Source organism: Gymnoscopelus braueri (assembly GCF_963280865.1).
Source record: "Gymnoscopelus braueri genome assembly, chromosome: 17".
Lineage (NCBI taxonomy): Eukaryota > Metazoa > Chordata > Actinopteri > Myctophiformes > Myctophidae > Gymnoscopelus > Gymnoscopelus braueri.
The window spans coordinates 20648465-20672690 of NC_137617.1; the positions used below are offsets into that span (position 1 = coordinate 20648465).

General features: G+C 42.6%; 2 protein-coding genes across 2 annotated transcripts in view; both read right to left on the reverse strand.

Annotated features, from left to right (window-relative positions):
* The window catches only part of mrtfba (myocardin related transcription factor Ba), a 36738-nt gene extending 26721 nt beyond the window's left edge, over window positions 1-10017 (reverse strand). The window contains exons 1-2 of the mRNA XM_080456095.1: window positions 9916-10017; window positions 3395-3482 (exon numbers count right to left, since the gene is read on the reverse strand). The gene's annotated coding sequence lies outside the window, so the exon portion shown is untranslated. The remainder of the gene's footprint in view (window positions 1-3394; window positions 3483-9915) is intronic.
* A 2557-nt stretch (window positions 10018-12574) lies between these two features.
* On the reverse strand, window positions 12575-23157 carry ercc4 (excision repair cross-complementation group 4). The gene is made up of 11 exons (XM_080456099.1): window positions 22842-23157; window positions 20731-20911; window positions 20231-20426; window positions 19491-19698; window positions 18944-19124; window positions 18284-18412; window positions 17941-18045; window positions 15993-16575; window positions 15325-15417; window positions 14670-14782; window positions 12575-13769 (listed from the first exon to the last, which is right to left on the reverse strand). The coding sequence occupies exons 1-11, from the start codon at window positions 23016-23018 to the stop codon at window positions 13027-13029; spliced, it is 2709 nt and encodes a 902-aa protein (XP_080312225.1). The 5' UTR covers window positions 23019-23157; the 3' UTR covers window positions 12575-13026.
* Window positions 23158-24226: the final 1069 nt, after the last annotated feature.

Genomic DNA, 24226 nt, shown 5'->3' on the forward strand with positions numbered 1-24226 from the left:
CTCTGTGGAGACATACAGGAAGGAATACATCACCCTGGGAAATTGTGAGCCCTTCAGAAATTCAAAAGTGCTCGAGAATAATAACCATCGTCATCGCTGTGTTGGCATGACTACACTCCCGACAGGCTGGTGAAAAATGCTAAGGGTGGCATTTCATCTGCAACCATCTGGAAGGACTCAGTCCATGCCGTGTTATTCATTACAGCGTGGTGGCGGGGCTCAGCCATTATGAAGAGTAATCATTTCGAACCGCTGCGGCCCCAAGACACAACGCACTCGAGTCTCGGCGGACAGGGTGAATGTTTCTTCAGCTCGGATGGACGGAGAGACCCTCGTAATCTCTCGTGTGACGTTGCCACAGCCGCTTTCACCCGGTGGAGGGAACGGAAACATTTCGCGGCAGCGAAAACAAAACAGTTTAGTATCCATGGCAGTTGATAGATTTGCCTGTGGAGCCCCGACACCCACAGTCATCCGTGCCCGGGTCTTAGTGGCCTTTCTCCCATCCAACTCTAATGTGTTGCTGTTGGCATCAGAATCATGCAGTGTCCCTGAAGGCGGCATTTATTAATCCCCAAAAGCTTTCAAAGTGCAAAAAAGAAAAACATCAGAGAGATCAGTTGCAGGAGAGAGAGAGAGAGGGGAACAGCGTGTTGCTATGGGAAATTAAAGCACTCATTTACATTTTGGTTAGGAAAATGTGAGTGTTATGGGTGCTGCAGAGGTGAGTGGTGGTGCCCTACAGATAGCATGAATCCTAAACCCAGCAATGTAAGGCTTGTCACGCAAGGTTGAACATGTCAGCGCCTCTACTTATCGCTTTATGTTCCTCTGGCTGACGTAGCCTTATCTTTAGGGAAATAGCTAAAAATGCCCTCTGCGTCCCATATTCTCGCCAACATTATTTTGGCCACATGCCTTCTCTTTACATTGCTGAAGGAATGAGATGTGGCCCAAACCAGTTGATGAGAAAATATGTCTTGAAGAAATGCATTTGTCATCAGTTCAGCTCATTATTCCTGGACCATTCATCTGCACTTCCTTTGATTGTGCATTTGTTTTTAGGTTGACATAATATGTTTATAAATAAAAAATAATATTACACCATATTAAAGGGTTTAGGCAGCTATGTTAAATGGTAAGGTGCATGTGCCAGAGCAAACCCACAAGTAATCCACACAATCCGACACATTTTTCATTCAGGCACATTTCAAAGCAGCAATCAAAATATTAATCTTCATCAGCAATGAATATGCCAAAATATAAAAACATGCAATCAATGAAAACACAGACTTCAAGCTAATTAACGTAATTGCTGCTTTAATGTAGGCTGAGCAGTTGGTTGGTGTGACACTATAGAAATAACCCGTCGCTGAGGTCATTCAGGCCTTAACCACTAAAACCCTATATAATTTGTCGTACAACAAATAGCAAAAAAAGCTGATCTACCAACTCGGGTCGACGACGTGTTGTGAGTTTGTACATCGATTATTTTAGACATTTTCTTTTTGGAAAATCTTTAAAGTGTTTGAAAAATGTTGAATCATTTTGAAGTACGAAAAAGTTTGAGAACTACTGATTAAGAAGGCTTTTGTAGAATCGGCCTCAGGTCTTAATGGGTTAAGAGAGGCCATGGTGAGCCTATAAGGGCTTAGGTAAAAACTATGAATGTGAGGGTGGTCTGGACTGCATTAGTCTCCTGAGATCATCACGGTTTTCCTTGTTCTCCACCAGTGGGTCAGAACCCTTAACAGGTGGCACTGGCAGGTTGGTCTGATAGAGTCATGACAAAATAACAACTGCAACAGCAGTTTATTAATTTTTTATTGGCTGATACCGATTTCTGGCCAAGACATCAGACACTAAAATACAAGTGCAGAGCCGACAGTGCCGCACCGAAGATAGTAGCCGATATACAAGCTCACAACGTGTCACGGTCGTATGACAAAGTATTAAAAAGCTTGAACAGCTTTCCTCAAGGTCTTCTCTGCACACACACATGTCTTAAATCAACAGCAATTGGAACAGGAAGTGTAAATGCTTTGACCACAGGTCATGTGTTGTTATGTCTCTCAAAGCATCTTTTGCTGCGTGCCGGGTCTTATGGACAGGAAATGTAGCAATCTCCAAAATCCCAGTTCAAGATGTCAGAGCGAAGAAATGAGGACAGTAATATCTTCCAGTCAGCAGTATTGGCCCTCAACATAGCACTTGTCAAAGCTAAAGCGGTGAATGCCACAAAGCAAAGCTATGGTGTATTTTTTGCTGATTTTAAATCCAAAATGTGACATTACAAAAATGCTAAAGAAATGATATATCGTCGCTGTCTTGTGGAAACCGTTCTTTTTTTATTATTATTTTTAAAACATCTTAAAATAGTGAAAATAGACGATCTACAAGCTTACAACGCCTTACTGTAGATCTTCTATTTTCACTGGTTTTGTGGGAAGGTTTCCACCCAACAGTAACAATATATTTATAGAGCACAAAACCAAACAAATGCACCTGGGGTGAAAACCTGCCCACATTTCTTGTTCTATGTCTTCCAAATCTGACCTTGACCCTGGTCATCTCTTCGTGGCAGCCTAATGGAGATTCCCATCAGGTTTCATGAAGATCTGCCCATCTGTCCTCAATACTTACCATGACTGAGACTTTGGCCTTTTTGACCCCAAAATGAATTATTTCTTTGGGGCAACCTACTCATTATTTCAAGAAAGGTTCATGAAAATCCACCCATCTGTTATTCATTTTGACCTTTTTCAACCTAAACAGTAATGAGTTATGTTGGGCAGCCTACTGATCATTCCCTTAAAGTTTATTGAACATCTGTCCATCCAGTCTGAACCTGTTACATCCAGTCTGAACCTGTTACATCCAGTCTGAACCTGTTACCTTGCAACATTTATTTTGAGATAACTTTTTTACTTTAGTGACAAGATATAACTGTAGCAACCACAAGCTGCTCAAATAAATGTGTTTAAACATGACCATTTTCCTTCTATTTTGTTTTCTTGTTTTGGTCACAATTTAAAATCTGGCAATTTCCCACGTCCTCAAGATACATGGGGTGTAATTCACTGCATGAGCATGCTGACATTTTGTGCGAGGGTTTTATCGTCGCTGTAAAAGGAAACAAGAGCTTCAAAAGAAAACAGGCAGAATTGAACATCCCTGAGCATGCAATGATTCACAATGTGGTCACCCGGTGGGCTGGGGATCCAACCATGATTTCCAGGTTCGTGGCGCCGCAGCAGGCCAATCACACCATCAAAATCTATAATCAGTGTATGCCTAAACTATGTGCTGATAGTCTATTGATCGTCGTAGAGGATCTAAAACTTTCTAAACACAATAATGCACAATTGATTTATATTTATGAGTCTGTGCTTACCTCCGATGGAAGAGAGGAGAGGAGGGACAGAGGGAGAAAAGGAGACGTCTCACTCTGCTTGCAGATACCCTAAGCCATGTAGTCCAACCTGGGGAGGAGACGAGAAAGCAAACATTACCATCTCAATTGGCTTGATACCGGAACCTGAAAGTTTTGCCTATGAGGGTAAAGAATGCATGCATGCTTAATGCAACAATCAGATATCTACGCTCCACGAACAGGCGGCGTTGGTAGCGCGGTGAGAATTAAAGATTAAGTAGCACTTTAAAGTTGCCTGATTAAAAAGTAGTGGACGCCCCTTAATTAAGGCTGCGCCCGGGGACAACCTCACGATAGATGCTCGCGGGTTGCTAGGGCAACCCGCAGCGGTCTCTATGGCGATGGAAGTGGACACGCAGTGCAGAGACAATGGCGGGACGAGCTGCAGAGTGCTCTTATCGCTGAACGCTCTCAGGTTTGAGATTAAATCAGCCTGAAGACGGAGGCTCTGGGTAGCCTTTCAACAGAAGTACACTTGGTTTACAAAGAAGCTGGGCTGCATCGCAGTTGGGATTCAACCGGATACAGCCTTGCTAAGTCATTTCAATTGAGACATGAGTTTGTGTAAATGTGAATCAGAGGGTGACAGAGACAAAGGGAGAAGAGAGAAAGGACAGGAGGGACTTAATTTTTTTAACCACTTAATCCCTACATAGTGTACAACAGTACTTTGTGAAATTAATAGCAAAAATAGCTGATCTACAAGCTCACAACGCATCACATCGTGTCTTTTTGAAAATGTTTGAAAATGTTAAAAAAAAAAGAGCAAAACATTTGAAATTTTCATTTTCGCTTATAATAACGTACCCCAAAACAGGGATGCCAGGTTGAAAGTGGTTATAACGACTTCAAAGTAGTTATAACTACTTCAACCTACAGTATATACTTCGTTGACAGGTTTGTACTTGGCCCCCTCCTTTTCCCCTCTACATCAAATCGCTTTGCTGAAGACTACAGATCTACAAGTTCACAACGTGTCTCATTGCAACGTATTGTGAGCGTGTATATCTGTCTGGAGTCCTGGACATAAAGAGCTACTACATGCTTTATGTGGAGGAGGTGTATAAAGTGAGAGTGAGAAAGAAAGAGAGAGAAAGAGCGATCAAGTGAGTATGAAAATACTATAGTGAAGAGGAAGAGATGAGTGAATCAGTAGGAAAGGGGGGATGAAAGAAAGAGATAAAGAAAGGAGGGAGGGAAAACAAGCAAACGACTATCATGGCTGACTAGGCAGCGGGGTATAAACACGGATGCTTCCCCGGCAGAATCAAAGTGCAGGTCCAGATGGCACAGACCCGCGTGCTGCTCTGCTAACAGTGCTAGCAGCAACAAGTACCATGTGTTTCATCAAAGAGGCCACACACACACACACACACACACACACACACACACACACACACACGCGCACACGCACGCACGACAGTCTTAAACCTGGGTCTAATGGTAGATGATGGTGGGCAGATATGACATCAAGAAAAATTAAATCTGCACACTCGGGATCAGGGGGGCCTGGGTTTTTAGGTTCACTTCACCTGAGAGCTATTCTCACTTGGTTCATGACAATCACAGAGGCTTTTATATGCCAAGTACAAAGCACAGACAGGATTGTTTTCTTATGACCGTGGTACACAGGTCATTTGGTACACTGACTCATTCATCACAGGGACTACAGGAGCATTACATTATATATACATAATATGATATACTGTATGTGTGTACAGACAGACAGATATATATGGATATATACTGTACACGTACATATTTTCAGCAGTTAAGTCACATGTTTTCATTGTGACCGTTGGGTGTATGCGGCTGCTCTCTCACCACCATATAAAGGCATAGTTCTGCTGCACAGTGCAGGTGTGTGTGGAATTTCTTCTTTACGACTCTCTACCTGCCTGCCTGGTATCAGCCAGCTGACAACCACAAGGCTGATCCAAACAGCAGTTCCGTGTATATAGGGCTGTCACGATTATGTGTTTCTGTTGTTGAACATTGGAGCATTATGAATAGAAATTATATTTCTGTTTGACTTAGCCAGGCTTTGTAAACTAAAGTTGCACAGGGCAGATATGACAAATAACTATTTAATAACTTTATACAAAAAAAATAAACATTAATAGTGGAAATAGTCGATCTACAAGCTCAAAACTCATTGCGATGTGACGGGTTTTGAGCTTGTAGATCGGCTATTTCCACTATTTTTGAAAATGTTTGAAAATATGTGAAGATTTTTCGACATGGAAATAATTATGACGATTATGCAAAAAACTATTGCGATTATTTCAAATAATTGCGATTAGGCGATTATATAATAATTGCGACAGGCCTATCAGTGAACACATTGGTGGCAAACTGGCCACTCAGGTTTAGAGTGCATTATGCTCCTGTACTTTGCCTTGTTGTGATACATAAAGTCTAGGAGCTCATACGTAATGGGGAGGCAGTGTCTCAGGAGGTAGAGCATCAGCCGCCTGAGAATCGGAAGGTTCCCGTTTCGATCCCAAGGCCCCTCCCGACTTAGTGTCGAAAAGGAACCAAAGACATATAACCCCTAAGTGAGCTGGTTGGTGTGTAAAGGCACTATACTGTAGAATGCACCAGGCACCATTTAATGCAGTGGCACAGTGTAATGGATACAGTATATACACAGTACTGTCTATCCCACCCACCTGTATGAATGAATGAACCATTGTAAAGCGCTTTGAGCACTTGGAAAAGCGCTATAAAAATGCAATTCATTATTATTATTATTATCTCTCTGCCTCAAATCTATACAACATGCATTGTTGAACCCAATATTTAATGGAGTGCGGCTTTCAGTTCGGACAAAGCCATTCATTCTTTGACAATACGACTATATGACTACTACTCTCAATTACTTACACAGCCGTAAGGGGGCTTATATTTACAGGTATACTGTATACAGTAATAGGACATTCTTTAGGAGGAAAGCATGGCTGGATTTAGACACTGCGAGAAGGACTGAGTGCTCTCAAACACACTACAAACTTTCAGCAAAGACAACTATGAAAAAGAATGACTGACACTTAGGCCTATAATTGTGCACCAAAACATAAATAGGAGGCGATTTCAAGACACACCCGTGGCGTTGTAGACGTACGACTATGCAGGACAATAACAAACACAGAGAACAGAGGTGCTCTGTGCTGCTCCCAAGGCTTGGCATACTGTCAAGAAAAGGTCAAGGGTCAACTACACTACAAATAGACCTGTCTTTGAAGCCCTTGGAGTGACAAAACACAGTGATGCTCACACACGGACAGCATGCGCACGCACACACGCACAGCACACGCACGCACGTCGCACGCACGCACGCACGTCGCACGCACGCACGTCGCACGCACGCACAGGACACAAACGCACACACACTCATGCATTGCATACTGTACACATTGCCAAAAAGAAAAAACTCAAACTCACTTGTGCACACATGCATGAAAACCCGCTCACGTGTTTGTGTGTGTCTATGTGTGTGTGTCCACATGAGATAACTGGTAGCAGTCTAAGGTCTAGCTGATAAACAAGGTTCAGTCAGGGTGGTCTGGTCTATGTACGCCCATATAAACACACTCCATCACCTGAGTGTGTGTGTGTGTGTGTGTGTGTGTGTGTGTGTGTGTGTGTGTGTGTGTGTGTGTGTGTGTGTGTGTGTGTGTGTGTGTGTGTGTGTGTGTGTGTGTGTGTGTGTGTGTGTGTGTGTGTGTGTGTGTGTGTGTGTGACAGAGAGAAAGACAGAACAGAGAGAAAAACAGAGACAACAGAGAGTGAGAGAGAAAGAGATTTGAACGGTGAGTGCAACCAGCAGCAAAGAGAGCATACTCTGTTTACTAGCCTCAAAAATGCATTCGCTCTCTCGACCAATCAGTATGTACAGCTATTTGAGTCAACAGTTTTGGGGCCTGAAATAGACCACTGTCTGTTCCAACGAAAATGACCGCTTTAACCCGGAGATAAGACAACACAGTGATGTCATTCATTTGGCTCATTCTCTCCAGTCACTGTTCCGCTCTGTTCCCGCAAACACACAGAGGTTTGGTTGTGAGTTTCCCCCCTGGCTGTCTGGTCGTCAGCGAGGGTTTCCTTTTAAAAATCAGTAGTACAAAATGATAAGAGCACACACGCACACACACAGGCGTGCACACACACACACACACACACTCTGAATTCTAAGGCTACAGAGCAAGAGACAAATCCCAAGGGACAGGAACTAAAAGGTGAAACAGGACACAACAGATTCCACTGCAACACACTGAACACAGTCATACTTCAGCAGGATTTAACAGAACACAAAATAGATAAGACATCAGTAGGAAGTCAGTCTGTCCTTCCATGTTCCAACAATGACTACACAGTCAAATCCTCACAGTTAATTTAACTAACCCGTAATATGGTCCATTTGTACACTCAGAGTAAGAAATGGATAAATGAACACTTAGTAGACGGTTGTTGGCTATATTAAAACAGATCCAGGACAATGAAAACAACTGTAAGCGTGAGGGCAGTAGTCTAGCAGAAGGCCTAGCTTTCTGGGTAATTATTACATTTTCTGGGTAATGATAAATGATGATTTTTTTTCTATGGCTCCTTTCTCCAAGACACTTTACAACGTGCATTACATTCCCCCCATTTTCACACATCGAGGATGGAGGAAAACCATGCAAGGAACCAACCTGCTCAGCAGGAGCAGTGTCTTGCTCAAGGACAGTATGACACTAACGGAGGAGGAGCTGGGGATTGAACTTGGAACTTTCTAATCCCAAGCAGCTGCTCTATCCACTGAGCCACCTCTGCCCTGGGTGAGTTAATCAAGATCAAGATGTTGCTAAAATACCTAAACCTGTTTTGCAAACAGTAATAACAACATAAAAAAAACTTTGGCAAACAACAACCTTTCTGCACAGAACTAATCTGTCATGATTGTGGTAACCCGTCCCTAGGCTTAAATGACCATTTAAAACCCTGATGACAAAAGAGAGAGTGAGGATTGGGCCAAGACTGGAAGAGCTATCACATCATTTAGGGGCCAAGAATGTAAATAGAGTCTGCAAAAGCTTGTGCCTGGATTACCTTGTCTCACTTTTATTGTCATTCAACCAGACAACACAGTGGAAAAACACATCTAAAATGAGCTTGGTAGGCACAAGCTTGCAAAGCGATACTGTGCCCGCCACTCTGCCCGGAGACTGAAATTAGTCAAACAACTGGGCATACGGTTTACTGAAGAAACAGCCTGTGGAGATAATTGCTTTCCCATCCGGCCGCATCCACACAGCAGCATTTGACAGCTTATAATTCACACTTTACCATGAAACAAAGCCAAGTTATAGGACAGACAGGACCTCCTCTGAGAGAAAACACACACACACACACACACACACACACACACACACAGAGGTTTGGATTTAATACAGTGCTCCATCTCTGCTACCCTTGATCAGATTCAGTGATGCCACCATTGAAGGCTTAATGTTAGGTACAGCCTGTGTACCTACATTAAGCCTTTAATGGTGGCTGATACCTGTACCGTACAGGTATCAGCCCACCCCACCCAGAGATGACAAGCCAACAGTCAGTCAGCATTTCCAGCTTTCAAGACCAAAGACGCCTAATGATGCCCCATGATTTAGACCTTGGGAAACATCAAGCTGTCATGAAAAAGGTATAACATTGTCAACTAACCTTAAACCCCACCACTAGGCCGGTCACAATTATTACATAATCGCAATTATTTGTGCATAATCGTCATAATCGTTTCAACGTTGAAAAATGTCCATACATTTTCAAACATTATTAAAAAATAGCAGAAATAGCAGATCAACAAGCTATTTTATATTTTTTTTATTAAAAAAATGTATATATATATATATATATATATATATATATATTTAAGTTATTTGTCATATCTGCCCTGTGGATTTTTTTATTACGAAGCCTAAAAGGCCAAACAGAAATGTAATTTTCATTCATATGTTCCAATGTTCAATGCCAAACACACAATCAAGTCGTTAATCACAATTATGTGTGACAATTAATCGTCAACTTAAATGTTGTAATCGTGACATCCCTACACCCACCACCACACAGCATGTTAACCTTGGCAGAAATACTGAGTCAAGGTGCAGGCAGATGCTGTCATGGTGTTGGTGGGTATAGGTAGGTAGGTATAGGTAGGATGAGGGAGAAACTAACATCAATCTGACAGGTGAACACAGCAAAGTGCTTCGACTGACATGTTCACCCGTCCCGCACAAACCATGTTGTCGTTCTATATTCTAACCGTGATGATGGAGCCACTGACTGAAACATGACGGATCATCAACAAACAACCTCTTCAGTTCACATCCATCCACACAGCTAGAAGCTATAGAGTGTATTAACTGACAGCAGGCTAACATCATGCTAAAAACAAGACCGTTATACACCGCGACATCATGTGACATCACCCGATGTCATCTTACCGAATCTGCCAGAGAGGATCTAGATCCGTGCTGAGAGACTCACTGAGGGTGTCTGTGTGGAATTATTGTGTGGAATGTTTTTTCCTGGACATCCAAGTTTATTTCTGCGGAGTAAAATGGCTGCGACTGTTCCACTCACTGTTCGGGATGCACGGGGTGACGTCACCACGGCTATCAGACAGGAAAGCCTGTGGGAAGGGGGTGGGGGGAGCAGTGGTGTACAGTAACTATAAGTACATTTACTCAAGTACGGTACTTGAGTACAATTTTGAGGTACTTGTACTGTACTGGAGTATTTCCAATTTTCTGTACTTTTATTTCTAAAAGATATCAATCCAATTTACTGTGTACCCAGCCAGAGATAAATTATAAATATAATATAGACACACACACAGACAAACTATGCATTCAGTATGGGAAATCATGTTGAAATGACAGTATTCAAACACATTTCAAAATAGGATCAATGTAAGGATCAATGTATCAATTAGCAAGTATTTATTCATTTTTGGGCCAGAGTTTAAAAGCCAAATGCCATAAGCGATATTGCATTTGGCAAGCGCACAGCATTTGAGCTGCCATATAACATCTCTTCAACTCCAAATGGAGTGCTTTCTTTTTCAGGACAAGAACATATTGCACTTATTCATAGTTAAAAATGTTTACTTCATAAATGGACCCTTTTCACAGATGTGTTGAATGTCTATGACAACATATACCATAAGATGAAATTTGCCAAAGTGGAAGGAAGCAGCACTCCAAAATAAGGGTTTGCGAGACACTGTGGTAACTGCTTTCTAAAGAAATAAAGAAAAAGGTAACTGATTGACAGTATCTTGAAAACCCTTATTTTGGAGTGCCGCTTCCTTCCACCTTGGTGGACTTATTGAGTTAACCTTATCAGCTGAGCACCCACGCCCAAAGGCAAGCAGGGGACGCACACCTGGCTCCAGTTTCAGACCAACATACAATATACCATATTACAGGATACAACAATCAGAGTTTGGTTACTGTACCAGAATTCTCTAGTAAACAGGGAAATAGTTCTGTAAGATTGATTGTAATGGATGAATTGCACTGAGTCAGGCTGACCCAAAATTATGGAATCTAATGTCAATTTCTTAGTCTTTAGGCCTACACCTGGATACACTAAAAGAGCATGCACACACACTATATTCATGTATAACATTCTCTGCAGTAGGTTGCCTAAATAATCACCCCCCACCCCCCTGCAAATGAAGGAACAACATGACCACCACTTAAAATGCTATCATTACTGCCATCATGGGTGGGGTCATCTGATGCTCTGTCACCTTGGTACATCCAGTGTGAAAACAGTTAATGTTTTTTTTTTCTTTTTACAGATGACAATGAGTAGGCCTAGTTAGACCTGAGAACAATAGTCTAAGAATTGTGTATTGTGACCAAATATGACAGCATTCTTGTATTTCAGTGTTGTGAGCACACACACACACACCCAGACAAAACGTATATATAACAAAAATGTATAAGAAAATTGTGACGACCCTCATCCACCCTGCTTGTTGTTGCTTTAACAGTGTCAACAGTAAGTCAACAACACACTGAAGCTTTATTGACAAAATGTACAAAACACACACACACACACACACACACACACACACACACACACACACACACACACACAGATACGTACATACAGAGCGAGAACATCTCGCACCCAAAGCGAGAATCATACCTCTAGACCAGGGCTGTCAAACTCATTTTGGGGTGCAGGCCACATTGGTCAAAATGTGGCCCGCATCACAGAGTCTAGACTATGTGAATCTGGTGAAATCAGACAATTTGGTGGTGGTTAAGGTTAGGTAAGTAGTAGTCTGGGAGGCTTCGGCTCAAAGCCTGGACAGCAGGGGCGCGGCCACTGATTTCTGATTCAAATCAACAGCCAATGAAGAAAAGGGGGCGGGATCCACATGCAGTGGGTCTTACATGTAAATAGGAGCGACGGGAAGCAAATTCCGCTTGAGAAATTGCGGCCGCCATTGTTGTGTACTGCTGTTTGCCTCTCGTCGGACTTTTTAGACGAGTAGACCGGTAAGAGGCGTGTCCGCTCAGATTCTGAGCGCAACGCACATCCGGCCCACAGATAGCAGGGCTTTGGCCCAGAAGTTCCTTCGCCGCTCCCGTTTGTATGCGAGGCGAAAAACTTCTGGGAACTCAGATTAGGTAAGTAGTGGTTAAGGGTACAGTATGTAGTGGATGGATAGGGTTAGGTAGCCTATGTATTGGTTAATGTAAAGGTTACGTATGTATTGGTTAGGGTCAAAGGTAAGGTAGCCTACTATTTTGGTGTGTAGTAGTGAATTCATGTCAATAGAAATCAGGTCCAAGTACAGTATATACGTGCTACTACGATGTGTTTACCATAAGGAGACTCCTCCCCTCCTTCCTCCAGGCTCTTCCCCTCCTTCTCCGTCCTATGTTTGCCACGGTTACCAGTCATCACCACAGACGTTCTCTTCCTGTGGACCTGAAAACACATAAGATTATAATCTACTTTAAGATAGTAAACACAGCTGTAGTTAATTAAATTGATAGTGGGTATGTTTGATTTATGTATAGCAGTTGGCAAGCATTGACAATACTATTGACTTGTCAGTGCTTACTCTTTGGTATACCTAAATCAAACACTCATTATTTATTAGCTACAGCTGTCATGACACATCAGTGAAAAGGGTCCATTCCATGAGTTCTACAGAATTGTGTTCTACATACAGAATCAACTTTATTGTCACATCACAGGTTTACAGGTGTATACAAAACAAAAGTATTTTTTACAATTACTACATAATTTCCATATTTAATATTCGCCGACAAACAATTTATACAAAAGTACGAGACCTGAGTTAAATACATAGATTCAAATGCACCAAAGACACTTTAACCTAGTTTGAAATTCACTGAAGGCAAAGTCAGTCCTGACAGTCACAAAACTGTACATATAAAAGAAGGGCTGCATGATACTTGGCTCCAAGCATGCAATTGCTCTATTGGTTACAATTTATAAGGAAACACATTTTTTTCTGTCTTTTTAAAGCTTAATACACCCTTATATATAAGCTTTCATGTCCATCATGTCCGTTTGCTCTTCTGGGCAGGTGCAGGGACATCAGCAATATTGTGCAGAAAGTCATAGAGCATCTTAGCATTGGAAGTATGCCCCAGTATCTGTGCAAGCTTGTCCTGACTGAATTTAGCTAAATCTGCCAGGCTGTCAGCATTGCTGATAAGTGCCCTGTAGTTCTTGGCGTTGACCCCCGGCATCTTTAACAGGAAGTCGTACGGTCCGGGGTTGTAGAGGTCGGCTGCCTCGGCCACCGTGTCGGACGACTCGCCCGTCACGGCCTGTGCCACCGCAGCATCTGGTTCTGGGCGACCTTTCTTCAGCTCTTTGAAGAGCTCAGCTGTGGCGTGGGGTGAGGCGCACCATAGGATGCGGAGGCGGGGGAAGTGCAGGGTGAGGAGGGTGAGTCGGGAGATGACGTCGTTGGGCGATATCTCCTGGCGGAAGTCGGTGCGGGCCACAAGGGAGAACGGTTTCGCCGGGTCAAACTCGATCAGCAGCACAGGCTTCTTGTAGTAGCGCGTCATGGACAGGCACTGGGTGTAGAGGCGGCCGCTCTGCAGCGATCCGATCAGGTCGCTGACGCTCTTGCGCTCCACACAGATGTCGTCGGTCAGGATGTAGTCCCCCACCTCGAGGGTGATGGGGTCGATGTCTAGCCCGCGCCGGTGGAGCAGGGAGGGCAGCTCGCTGCGGAACTCCCGCATGTCCACAATGACACGTGACGGCTCCTTCGGCTGCTCCTGTCCCCCTGTTCAAAACCAGACACAGATGTCCTTCACTTTATTTTATTTCATTCACATATTGTTTTTTTTTACGGCATGGCTCTGAAAGAGGGCAGCCGCCTATAAGAGGGTGTGTGTGTGTGTGTGTGTGTGTGTGTGTGTGTGTGTGTGTGTGTGTGTGTGTGTGTGTGTGTGTGTGTGTGTGTGTGTGTGTGTGTGTGTGTGTGTGTGTGTGTGTGTGTGTGTGTGCGCGAGCATGTCATTCTGTCTGGAGCTAATCTCACAAACCGCTGGACCAATCAGTGCCAACGGTGCACACTGCCACTAATTATAGTTCGCATGTTTATGATTTTTGAAATATTTACCCTTTACTTTTCTTAATTACTTATAAGGGAGGTCAAAGGGGCTTGAAATGCCCAAATTTGGACATGGATGACCCATATACTATATGATGACGTCATAGGTTACATTTAACTTATAACTGTTTGACTTTCTACATAACTAGCTAGCCTCTTTCAGAGCCAAGCTGTCTATAAGTGGGATGAATGACGGTCGAATCAATATGGAGTCATTTGTCATAGATACGTCATAGAATGGCCACATGAACTCCAAGATCTACATGAAGCCACGCCGTTATTAGACTCCATCTTGTTTCTTTTCTATTTAATCATGTTCTGTGCACATCCTTGACGGTCAGACGGTGAGAATAACACATTCAAATCCAGGTATAAAAGGATTATTGGCTCCTGGACAAGCACTAAAGTAACACTTTGAATTCAGATTTTCTGAGAGGGGAAGGAGGGGACATTTCACACATAGTGATCAGTGAACAACAATCCTGATGGAATGCAGAAAGCAATGTTTGTACAGAGTCTAACAACCACAGCTAGTGCAGTAGAACAGTACAGTAAATGAACGGGACATGCCTGCTTTGCGAGTGTTGACGGTGGCGTTGGCAGGCTCCAGATTTCTAGCCAGGTCCAGGTTAGTGTCTTCTCTGCCCTCCCTCTCCTCTGGAACCACCATGGTGGCCTTCTCCCTGCCGTGTCACACAAAAATATTGGGAAATGATATATTGTCGCTGTCGGGTGCTTCCAATGAATCCAAAGTATTCAAAGTTATTATTTAGTCACATGCTCTTGTGAACACTTTTTATTGGTTAATATTTATAAAATTCACAGACAGACTTAACCACTTTCGACCTGGTAGCCCTATTTTCTTGACAGAATTCAAAATACTTCCAACAATGACTAATACATATATATATATTGAGCTACTTCGGAGTGTTAAGGCCGTTTCAGACAGGGAGCGAGTGACGCGGGCGTTCATTGTTGTTTTGTCCTCCTGCGGGTAGCAGGGGAAAAAAAGCTGACCACAATCCAGCTCTTGCCGCCCGCGGGTGTGTGCACGAAACGAGCACGAGAGCGAGAATTTCACGGAACCGCGCCCGCTTGCCTCTCCGCCCCTCAACTTCTCCGTGCGTCCCAAATAATCGCCCGTCCATCTCACATTGAAAATGAATTACTAAGGCGCGTCACTCGCTCCCCGTCTGAAACAGCCTTTAGAAGAAACGGTTCTCACCTGATCAGGTGTTCAAAGGCTTTCTTCTCCTTAGAAAGAGCCGTCAGATACCTCTGCTCCTCTGTTGAGCCCCCATAGATAAGGAAATACACCCTGAGAAGTACAATGACAAGACACCATGAGCTGAACAACAAGACTTGAGTGAGAATGAGACCAAACTAAGACCAAACTAATATTAAAACACTGAAACATGTAAGGCCATTTCCATGTTGAAAACAGCCATATTATAAAACATCTAAATAAGGCAATACTCTTTCCAAATCTTCAACATTTATAATAACTTAACACATTGATTGCCAGAGTTATTTCAGATTTTTTGCATTTTATTGCCAGAGATCTTTCATTGAAAAAAAAAAAGTACTCAGGAGCATTTTTTTCTTAAAAACGAGTTAACTCGATCTTGGCAATCAAGTGATGGATTTTAAAAACGAGTAAAAATGAGTTAACTCGTTCTTGGCAATCAATGTGTTAAGGGCACCGGCGTACTCGGGATATGATGCAAGTTGGGAATGCATGCTCCACCCGGTCATGCAAACGATACCCATTGTACCCGTCTTTCTGTCTGTGTCCCTTTTATACCCATATCTTTTTTTACTGAGCATCACAATGAAGGGAAACTGTGAAGGGGTGTGGACTGTCAGCACTCACATAAACACACAAACACACACCTCAGCGGCGTCCCCGGCCGACTGGCCTTGTAGATCTCCAGCTGGCGGACGAAGCTGAGCTCAGCGTCATACAACACCACAAAGCTGGGTTCCACCTCGTGGAGCACACGTGTCAGGCTGTATGGGTCGCTGCAGCCCCTCAGCGGGTGGATAACCGTCATGGGCTCCTTCAGCAAGCCGTAGTAGGCGTCGGACGACAGGTCCAACTTCAGCTGCTCTTCCTCTTCTTCCCCGTCCATCAGTCCATCATCGTCTATGCTACTGGCCGTCCTCTCAGCTTCGTCCCTCTCAGGGTCTTCGTCCTTCCCCATCATCTGGGTCAGGGTCAAGGATGGTCTGCTTTTACTTTTAGAGGTCTTCTGTGCTGCTTTCTTCCCTTTGGATGTCTTCTCAGGCTGTCGGTTCACGGTCCAGCCTTTGCCATGCCTGTGTGAGTCCATTTCTAAGGTGGCGGCAGCGGCCGCGTCCCGCTTGCCGACAGTACGCGTGTACAGCCGGTTGAGCAGCGCGTCAGAGCCGCGGTTGATGTACTGCTGCAGCTGGGCGCATGTCCTGTCATCACTGGCACAGATCAACACACGGCCTGCAGGGAGAAAGCAAGTGATAGACGATAGAGGATGCTTGGTTGATAGATAAGATAAACTGATAACAAAACAAGCAATCCATAAGGGTTTAAAAAAGCGGTCAGACGTTGTTCCCTCTAGAAGGTCAGATAAGGCTACCTATACTGGGACATGAGCTGAGAGGAGGGTTTAAAGGAGGTTGATTCTCCTTAGGGAAGGGTGTCTAATACAGCACAGGGGAAGGCATGATTAACCTTTTAAAGTATAATTTCAGAGCTCCAAAGACACTAACAAGTCATATTAGGGATTTTGCCATGCAAAGTGTGACGGCCAGAGTCATGACCAATTGACTCTAATTAACGAGCCATCACCAATTGACACTGTTTAACCATGATTGACACCTGACAATTTCCATGCTCAGGACTGAGATTTCTACAGGTGTGTGATTAAGTGTGGGAGATTCAGTCTGCATGCTGGCAGCAGCACTCAAGGACAGTTGTCGAGCATTCTTTATCCGTTTTTTATTTTGTTTGAAAAACATTGCTTGAAAATAATTTGGTTTTGGGGTTGCTATTGTTGATTGGTTCTTGAATTACTTTGAATGCAATTTATGTTGAGGTTGATTTATTTTTTCTTATTTTTTATTGAATACAAGTTTTTTGTAACCCACCTCTGGTTAATACAAAGACTGTTCTAAAAAGCTACAGGTTCTTTATTTTTTTATTGAGTCCTTTGTTCGGCTTCCTTCGCACCACCTGGCTAAACAAAAAAAGGAGAGACTTCACACCTACCTGGCACCACTAAAAAAGTAGCTAATTGTGGACTCTGTTACAAAAGGCAAGCAGCATTAAATGCTTGAACAGTGAACCTGAGAAAAAAACATGACTTCAGAGATGACTTCCTGTTCCAACAAGCCATAGACTGGTACTATGTTAAATGATGTTGGGTACCGCACAAACTACTCTGACAAATGCGTACAATGGGTATCGCATAACTGGAGGGGCATGCGTTCCCAACGGTCATGCCCCGTAGTACACTTATGTGCTATGTTTATGCATCCATTCTTAACATTCAATTCAAAGGGAGTTTATTGGCATGAGAAAACATACGTTTACATTGCCAAAGTAAATATCAAACAAACCAATAACTAAGAAATGTATGTACAATTAGTAGATTTTGCCATGCAAATCCAAGCAGCTTTAAATACTTGAACAGTGAACCTGAAGAAAAAAACATGACTTCAGAGATGACTTCCTGTTCCAACAATCTGTTGGTAGGTATCTGTTGGTAAGATCTGAGTGCATTTTATGTTGTCTTGATATCTAAGATGTCTGTAGACCTTTTTCGAAAAATGCACATAATTAGTGTAATTATAGTAGTCTGACCTGGTTTATGTTCAGAGCTTTTGTTCTCCTTCTCAATCTCCTGGAGGACCTCAGTCAGAGCCTCCCACTTAGGACTCTTCTCCAGCACCAGCTCTCGCTTCGACTCTGAGATGCACACATGTACACGCACAGTTTAAAAGAATATTCTCTGATTCAAAAACTAATACAATAACATTAATTATTACAAGTATAATAGTAGTAATTTAATTAAGATAAGATGTAACTGAATTCCACACCCCAGGTTACTGTTGCTTGCTTACAATGTTGATGATTTAAGAATTAACTTAGTCTGAACTATGTAGCTCTGGCCAAAACTATTAATTCAAAATGCTTTGTCAGTTACCCGTGCCTGAGGTCTGCTTCTTCTCCGTCTCTGCTGCCACTTTGAGCTTCTTCTTGCTCTCTGGGATGCGGTACACTCTGTTCCTGGCATTCACGAACATGGAGGTGCTGGAGTCCAGGAAAAGCCAACCTGGTGGTAGCATGTTCACATGATAAACCAAATAGCAGCTCAGTAGTAGCAGCAAAAGCAACAATTGTAGTGTAAGGGTACAGTGAGGGTGTGTAATGCAACACAGCCTGGACAAGAGCTTGTACTCATTTTCAAAAGTCAAATGCAAGCACATTACAAGTAAGTACCATAGTTTCAGTAAAGTATTATCTGAAGAGAACACCCGTCGCTTTAGATATTACTATGCTATTACCATATTGTGCTGCACATTATTCAAAATTGAAGCACTTGCCTGGCATACGTTTCTGTACTCCGCATACTGCCTCTATCTAATCCTACTGTATGCACCTGTTGTCAGCCATGCTTACTGGTGTGCAAAAGAATATAAATGCTTTATAAAACTACAAATGACAGGACAAAGGGTGTGACAGGGGTGTTTTGCTGATTCAAAACATATCCAGCTTCCAATAACCTTACAAGGCAAGACAGGACCTCCCCATGGTGAAGTTGGGGTTGGATGCCAGCAGTGCAAACACATTTAGTCAGCCTCACCAGAGTTGTTGCCAAAGCTCTTCTGGCTGGTGTGCAGGGACTCGAGCAGGTTGAGGAAAGTGACACAGTCGTACTGGGTCAGGTAGAGCAGCAGAACTCTCAGCACCTTCAGATCTTGGACCAGGGCCTTGGTTTTGGCCCCCAACTGGTGCCACAGAGGATCCAGGTAGTGACGGATGGTCTGGGTGGGGGGAGAGGGCAAAATAAATAAATAATAATAATCAGACTCCATGACTGGAATGAGTAATTACTTAATAATCTTGAGCATGTAAGCTAAAAGCTGTAGGCAGCTTCCCTCCTTGTTTATAGATTATTGCACTTGTGTAATAACCATTGTTTTTATATTGACTCTCTCAATGTCATTGTTCACAATATTTATATATTTTTTTCTTTTCTATTAAGAAACAAATCAAAAAGAGGCTTTGCAATTTTGACAGTTATAAAAGGTGTGGGTCTTAATTGCAGTTAATTTCCCACAATGTCTCGGTTCTATCCTCTATTCTGTTCTCTAGTCTAATCTCTCTGCAATGGTGCCATTGTGGCAGACCTTCTCGAAGGCGTTGCCCAGCGTGTTCTCCAGGGAGAGGTCTTCTGCCTCCAGTGTGGGGTTGTAGCGCTTCAGTTCCTTCAGGCAGGCACCCATGATGTCCAGGATGGAGCTCTGGATGGTTTTCATGGCCGGGGTCAGAGTCACATGCAGCTCCACCACCTCTGGCTTGTGTCTGTCTAGAGCCGTGTTCACCGACGCTTGGAACCTGGGAGGGAGGGAGGGAGGCGGGTGAGCGAGTTAAGAAATAGAGAGACGAGAGGGAGAAAGGGAAAGAGATAGAGAATGGTATCAGACTTCAATACTTTGCCAAGTCTCAACCTCATTTCCATTTGTTAGTTAGTGCATAATTGGTGGCATGTCTATAATGTCTACAACACTTGCCAATGTTCTCTGTATCGCTAGTAACCTAGTTTTCTACCCATTGTGACGTATCTGGGTCACAGAAGAACTACAGGCAGGGTTTCAACTCTGTGGCTGAGGCCCACGGAATGAACGCAAAGTTAGTAACCCCGACAAACTCACGAAACATATTTGGATGTTCAACTTCCTCCCTTGCAATGCACACTGGTAAATGAAGACATCCTCTGTGTCTGTGAGCAGAATTCTGCTTTCTCAGTGAATGCGATTCCATTGACAACACTGACCATCAGAAATGATTGCACATCCACAAAAAAGTGGCAAAGTTATCCTTTAAATACCAATGCAGAAGTCATGGTTTTTATCAGAATCCACCAGACCTGGGCCAGAGGTAGAGTTTCTTGACAAAAAGGTTCCTCATGACGCGCTCCACCTGGCAGAATCCAGAGGAGAAGGCTGTGGCCTTGTCTGTGAAGGCCTTAATGAAGCCAGTCTTGTTCTTCTGTCTAAACAGGCGCAGGATGAAGGCCTCCTGGCATGACTCGATGATCTTATGGGCCCGGTACACCAGGATGCCTGGAGACAAGGGAGTGACACAGCAGTGAAAAGCAATATCAGTTTTATTTGCTTGTTTGTTTTTTCTGCAACCATGATAGATTCCACAGAGTCAACTGTTTCAGGGTTAACTCTTGAAAATAACCATTTCAAAGTAAAGCACTACTTGTATAACTTACAGAAAGTTACCATCTTGCTTAAAACATTCAGACTCTTGCACAGACTAGACAATCTATATTTTACAGATATTGAATGGTACACTTCAGATGTACACTTTTTTATTTTGTGAACACAGTTTCAGAACACAACTTGAGCTGTATGAGACCTGATATGAGGTGTGCAGGGATGCGGTCTGTGAGGAAGTCCACCACCAGGATTCTGCTGGTAACAAACAGGACCCCTCCCTGGGTGTACACATTATAGCGCTCTGCGCTCTGGATGTCACTTGTCACTGTCCTAGGCAGGTGCGTCACACCCTCAATTCTCAGCTGCTCTGTAAAATACTCCTGGGAAAGACAGGGAAGGAGGACAATGTAAGCATTGTTCATTCTGCGTTTTTTCAACATGTGTTGTTAAGTCCCCCTACATGCTAGTAAAACGTCAGGGGACACCATGAATGATGACCTTTCTGTAGAGGAACACAATCAGAAGTAAATGTATAAAAATAAAAATGTAATCTTGTGTCTAGAGCTGGGCAATTCATAAAAAATATATCAAAAACAATATTTTGTATTTATTTATTTCTTATATAATCAATGAATTGTCACAAGCTAAATTCTAATAATCGACTGAATTGATTAGTCAGATTAACCACTTAAGCTCTATATTTAACTTGATTGTACAATGGTGCCGTGAAAAAATAACAACGCAAATATATGTAAATAATATCTACAAGCTCGCAATGCATTGTGAGCTTGTACATATGCTATTTTCACTAATTTCTTTTTTAATTATCGTTCATTAACATAATCGAGGAATAACTTTGAAATAATCGTGATATTGATTTGAAGTCATATCGCCCAGCCCTATTTGTGTCCTTGGCACAATGATAAGTGTTTATCATCACTTGTCTAGTCTATATTAGGGGCAACTTTATTTTTCTAACTTCCTGAATCTTACAGAACTTGGATGCTTGCCACCAGTTCTGCAACTGTTACACAGCCACTCTCCCTCGAGTCCCTCCCCTACACAAACAAAGTGAAGGTGATGACGACATGGAGTCGCCTATGTGATGCAATCACTGCACATATAGGCTCCAAGAGTAAGACAGCTACTTCCTCCAGGCAACCACCTGACACACACAAACAGGCAGTTACGCACACACAATCATACTCGTAACACCACAGACACCTGCTCTATTATTTAAAAACACCCCCAAAACACACAGGCACCTGACACCTGAGTTGATGTCAGTACATAGAACTACATGTACACACAAACAGAGCAACTACCTTTAACCGCTGTCATTTGTCTCAAAGGTTTTATTCCAAGTGACTGCAAAATCTTGAAATATTGGTAAGCACACTGACTTAAATGTACACACACACACACACACACACACACACACACACACACACACACACACACACACACACACACACACACACACACACACACACACACACACACACACACACACACACACACACACACACACACACTCTCTAGTGCTATGACGTCATATTGATCTGTGTATGCCCATATATAGAGATCAGGGATCTCTATATATGGGCATACACAGATACAGACATGTATTGTATATGATTGAAGTTTTTATTTTGTTTCTTGAACTTGGGAATAGATAGCCCGCATAAATATCCTTATGCAGAAGGATATTTCAGAGCACTGCGGTACCTAGCCCTGAAACATGACAGTCATGGATGAACTTCAGCGTGGTGTTTGCACTTTCTCTGTTTACGGTCCGTACATCTACATTAACGTTCAGGTTTCAAATATAAAGTACTTACCCCATGGCCACGTATGTTACAATTATGTACGGGCCGCAGAAGTACCCGTATCTTCCGTATTGTTCAATAAAACGCATTTTAATCCGATCGGTGGCCATTTTCTCCGTATTTTCTCAATGCTTTCAACCATGCGACCCTATCGGTGTATTGCACTCATTACAACTATGAGAAAATGGCCACCAGTCGGATTAAAATGCTTGCTTTTTATTAAACAATACGGAAGATACGGGTACTTTTGCAAGCCCGTACAGAATTGTAACATCCGTGGCCATGGGGTAAGCACTTTATATTTGAAATCTAAACGTCTATGTAGATGTACGGACCAAAAAGGGAGAAAGTGCAAACACCAGGCTGAAGTTCATCCATGACGGTCGTGATAGTCGTGTGATCCATGGCTATGCACTGCAGCTCCCATCATAAGCCAGGTCTGCAAGTGGGAAATGTAACGTTGTTATGTAGTTGTTCTGACCTGTTCTGGAGTGGTTGCGTTGAGCAGTAGGACCAGGCTGTCCTCCACGCAGTGAACCCGCATGAACTGCAGCAGAATGCGGTCTATCCCCAGACCCTCCGCCGTCAACAGCAGCCCGTCATTTTCCAACACGTTCAGGAACATCTCCGTCTCAAACTCCAGCAATGGCCCCGCCATGATTGAATAGTCACGACTTACATCAACTGAAACAAAGATAGAGTCTCGTCTTCACAATGATAAAAAAAAAAGATTTATAGCTAAAAATGTAGGAGAAATTCATAGAGAGCCACTTATGTCACAGATGTTGGACAATGTTTTGAACTTGCACTTCCGGTCACGTGAGACGGCACAACACTACAAACAAGGAAAAACAAGTCAAATCTAAAACCTAGCGCCATCTGCTGCACTGGAAGTTATAAATAGGTGAAGGTTACTTTGAATTTAATCTCTCAAGAACAGATTCTGCACTGGAACAAACAGCAGAGGGCGCTGTTTTTCATTTTCAGTTGGCGATGGGTTCCCAGATTGCTTTGAATTTGACAGTGGTGGGAAAAGTAGCTACTAATTTTTTTTTTACTTAAGTAAAAGTATAAATACTGAAATGTAGAAATACTCTGTTACAAGTGAAAGTCCGGTATTCAAAATGTACTTGAGTAAAAGTACAAAAGTATTGGCATCAAAATAAATTTAAAGTACCAAAAGTAAAAGTACTCATTGTGCAGAATGTCCCATTTCACAAGTTCAAAATGTGTAAAAGATCTTTTGAAAATAGCAGATCTACACGCACTACACGGCCACGCATTGCGAGCTTATAGATCTGCTATTTTCAAATTGCCGAAATATATGTAGGGCCCGGCTGAAGTGGTTAGTGCGTTTTGTAATAATCATCAAAATCTACAAAGTAACTAGTGAATGAAGTTTTCATATAATTGTAGTGGAGTAAAATTACAATATTTTCCTCTGAGATGTAATGGAGTAGAAGTAAAATTATTGAAAATTGGAAATACTCCAGTAAAGTAAAAAAATGTAATGTAATGTACTCAAAATTGTACATAGGGACCTAAGTACAATACTTGAGTAGGCTACATGTGCTGTTACTTTACAATTTGAAACACCAGAATTGTGTTACTTCCCGGTTTATTCTATTATGGTTATGACTCATGCATGTCTGCACCTTTAACCAGTTTATTTGTTTGTTTGTTTGTTTGTTTGTTTGTTTGGTCAGAGGGATTGAATTTAAATATACCCCCCATTCATGCTATTCTGTCATTTTGTGTATATGTGTTAGTAGTGATGTGGAAATAATGTTCATTCAAAACAACTGATGATATGCGACAGGATTTGTAATACTGAAACCCAAGAGACAGTGCTGTGCAAGTAATTTC

Coding starts and splice junctions, on each gene's coding strand:
- ercc4 (XM_080456099.1), bottom strand. CDS start 23,018: ATGGCGGGGCCATTGCTGGAGTTTGAGACGGAGATGTTCCTGAACGTG. Junction 18,046..18,283: donor GAAGCAGACCTCAGGCACGG/GTAACTGACAAA, acceptor TGTGCATCTCAG/AGTCGAAGCGAGAGCTGGTG. Junction 14,783..15,324: donor GCCTTTGAACACCTGATCAG/GTGAGAACCGTT, acceptor GTGACACGGCAG/GGAGAAGGCCACCATGGTGG.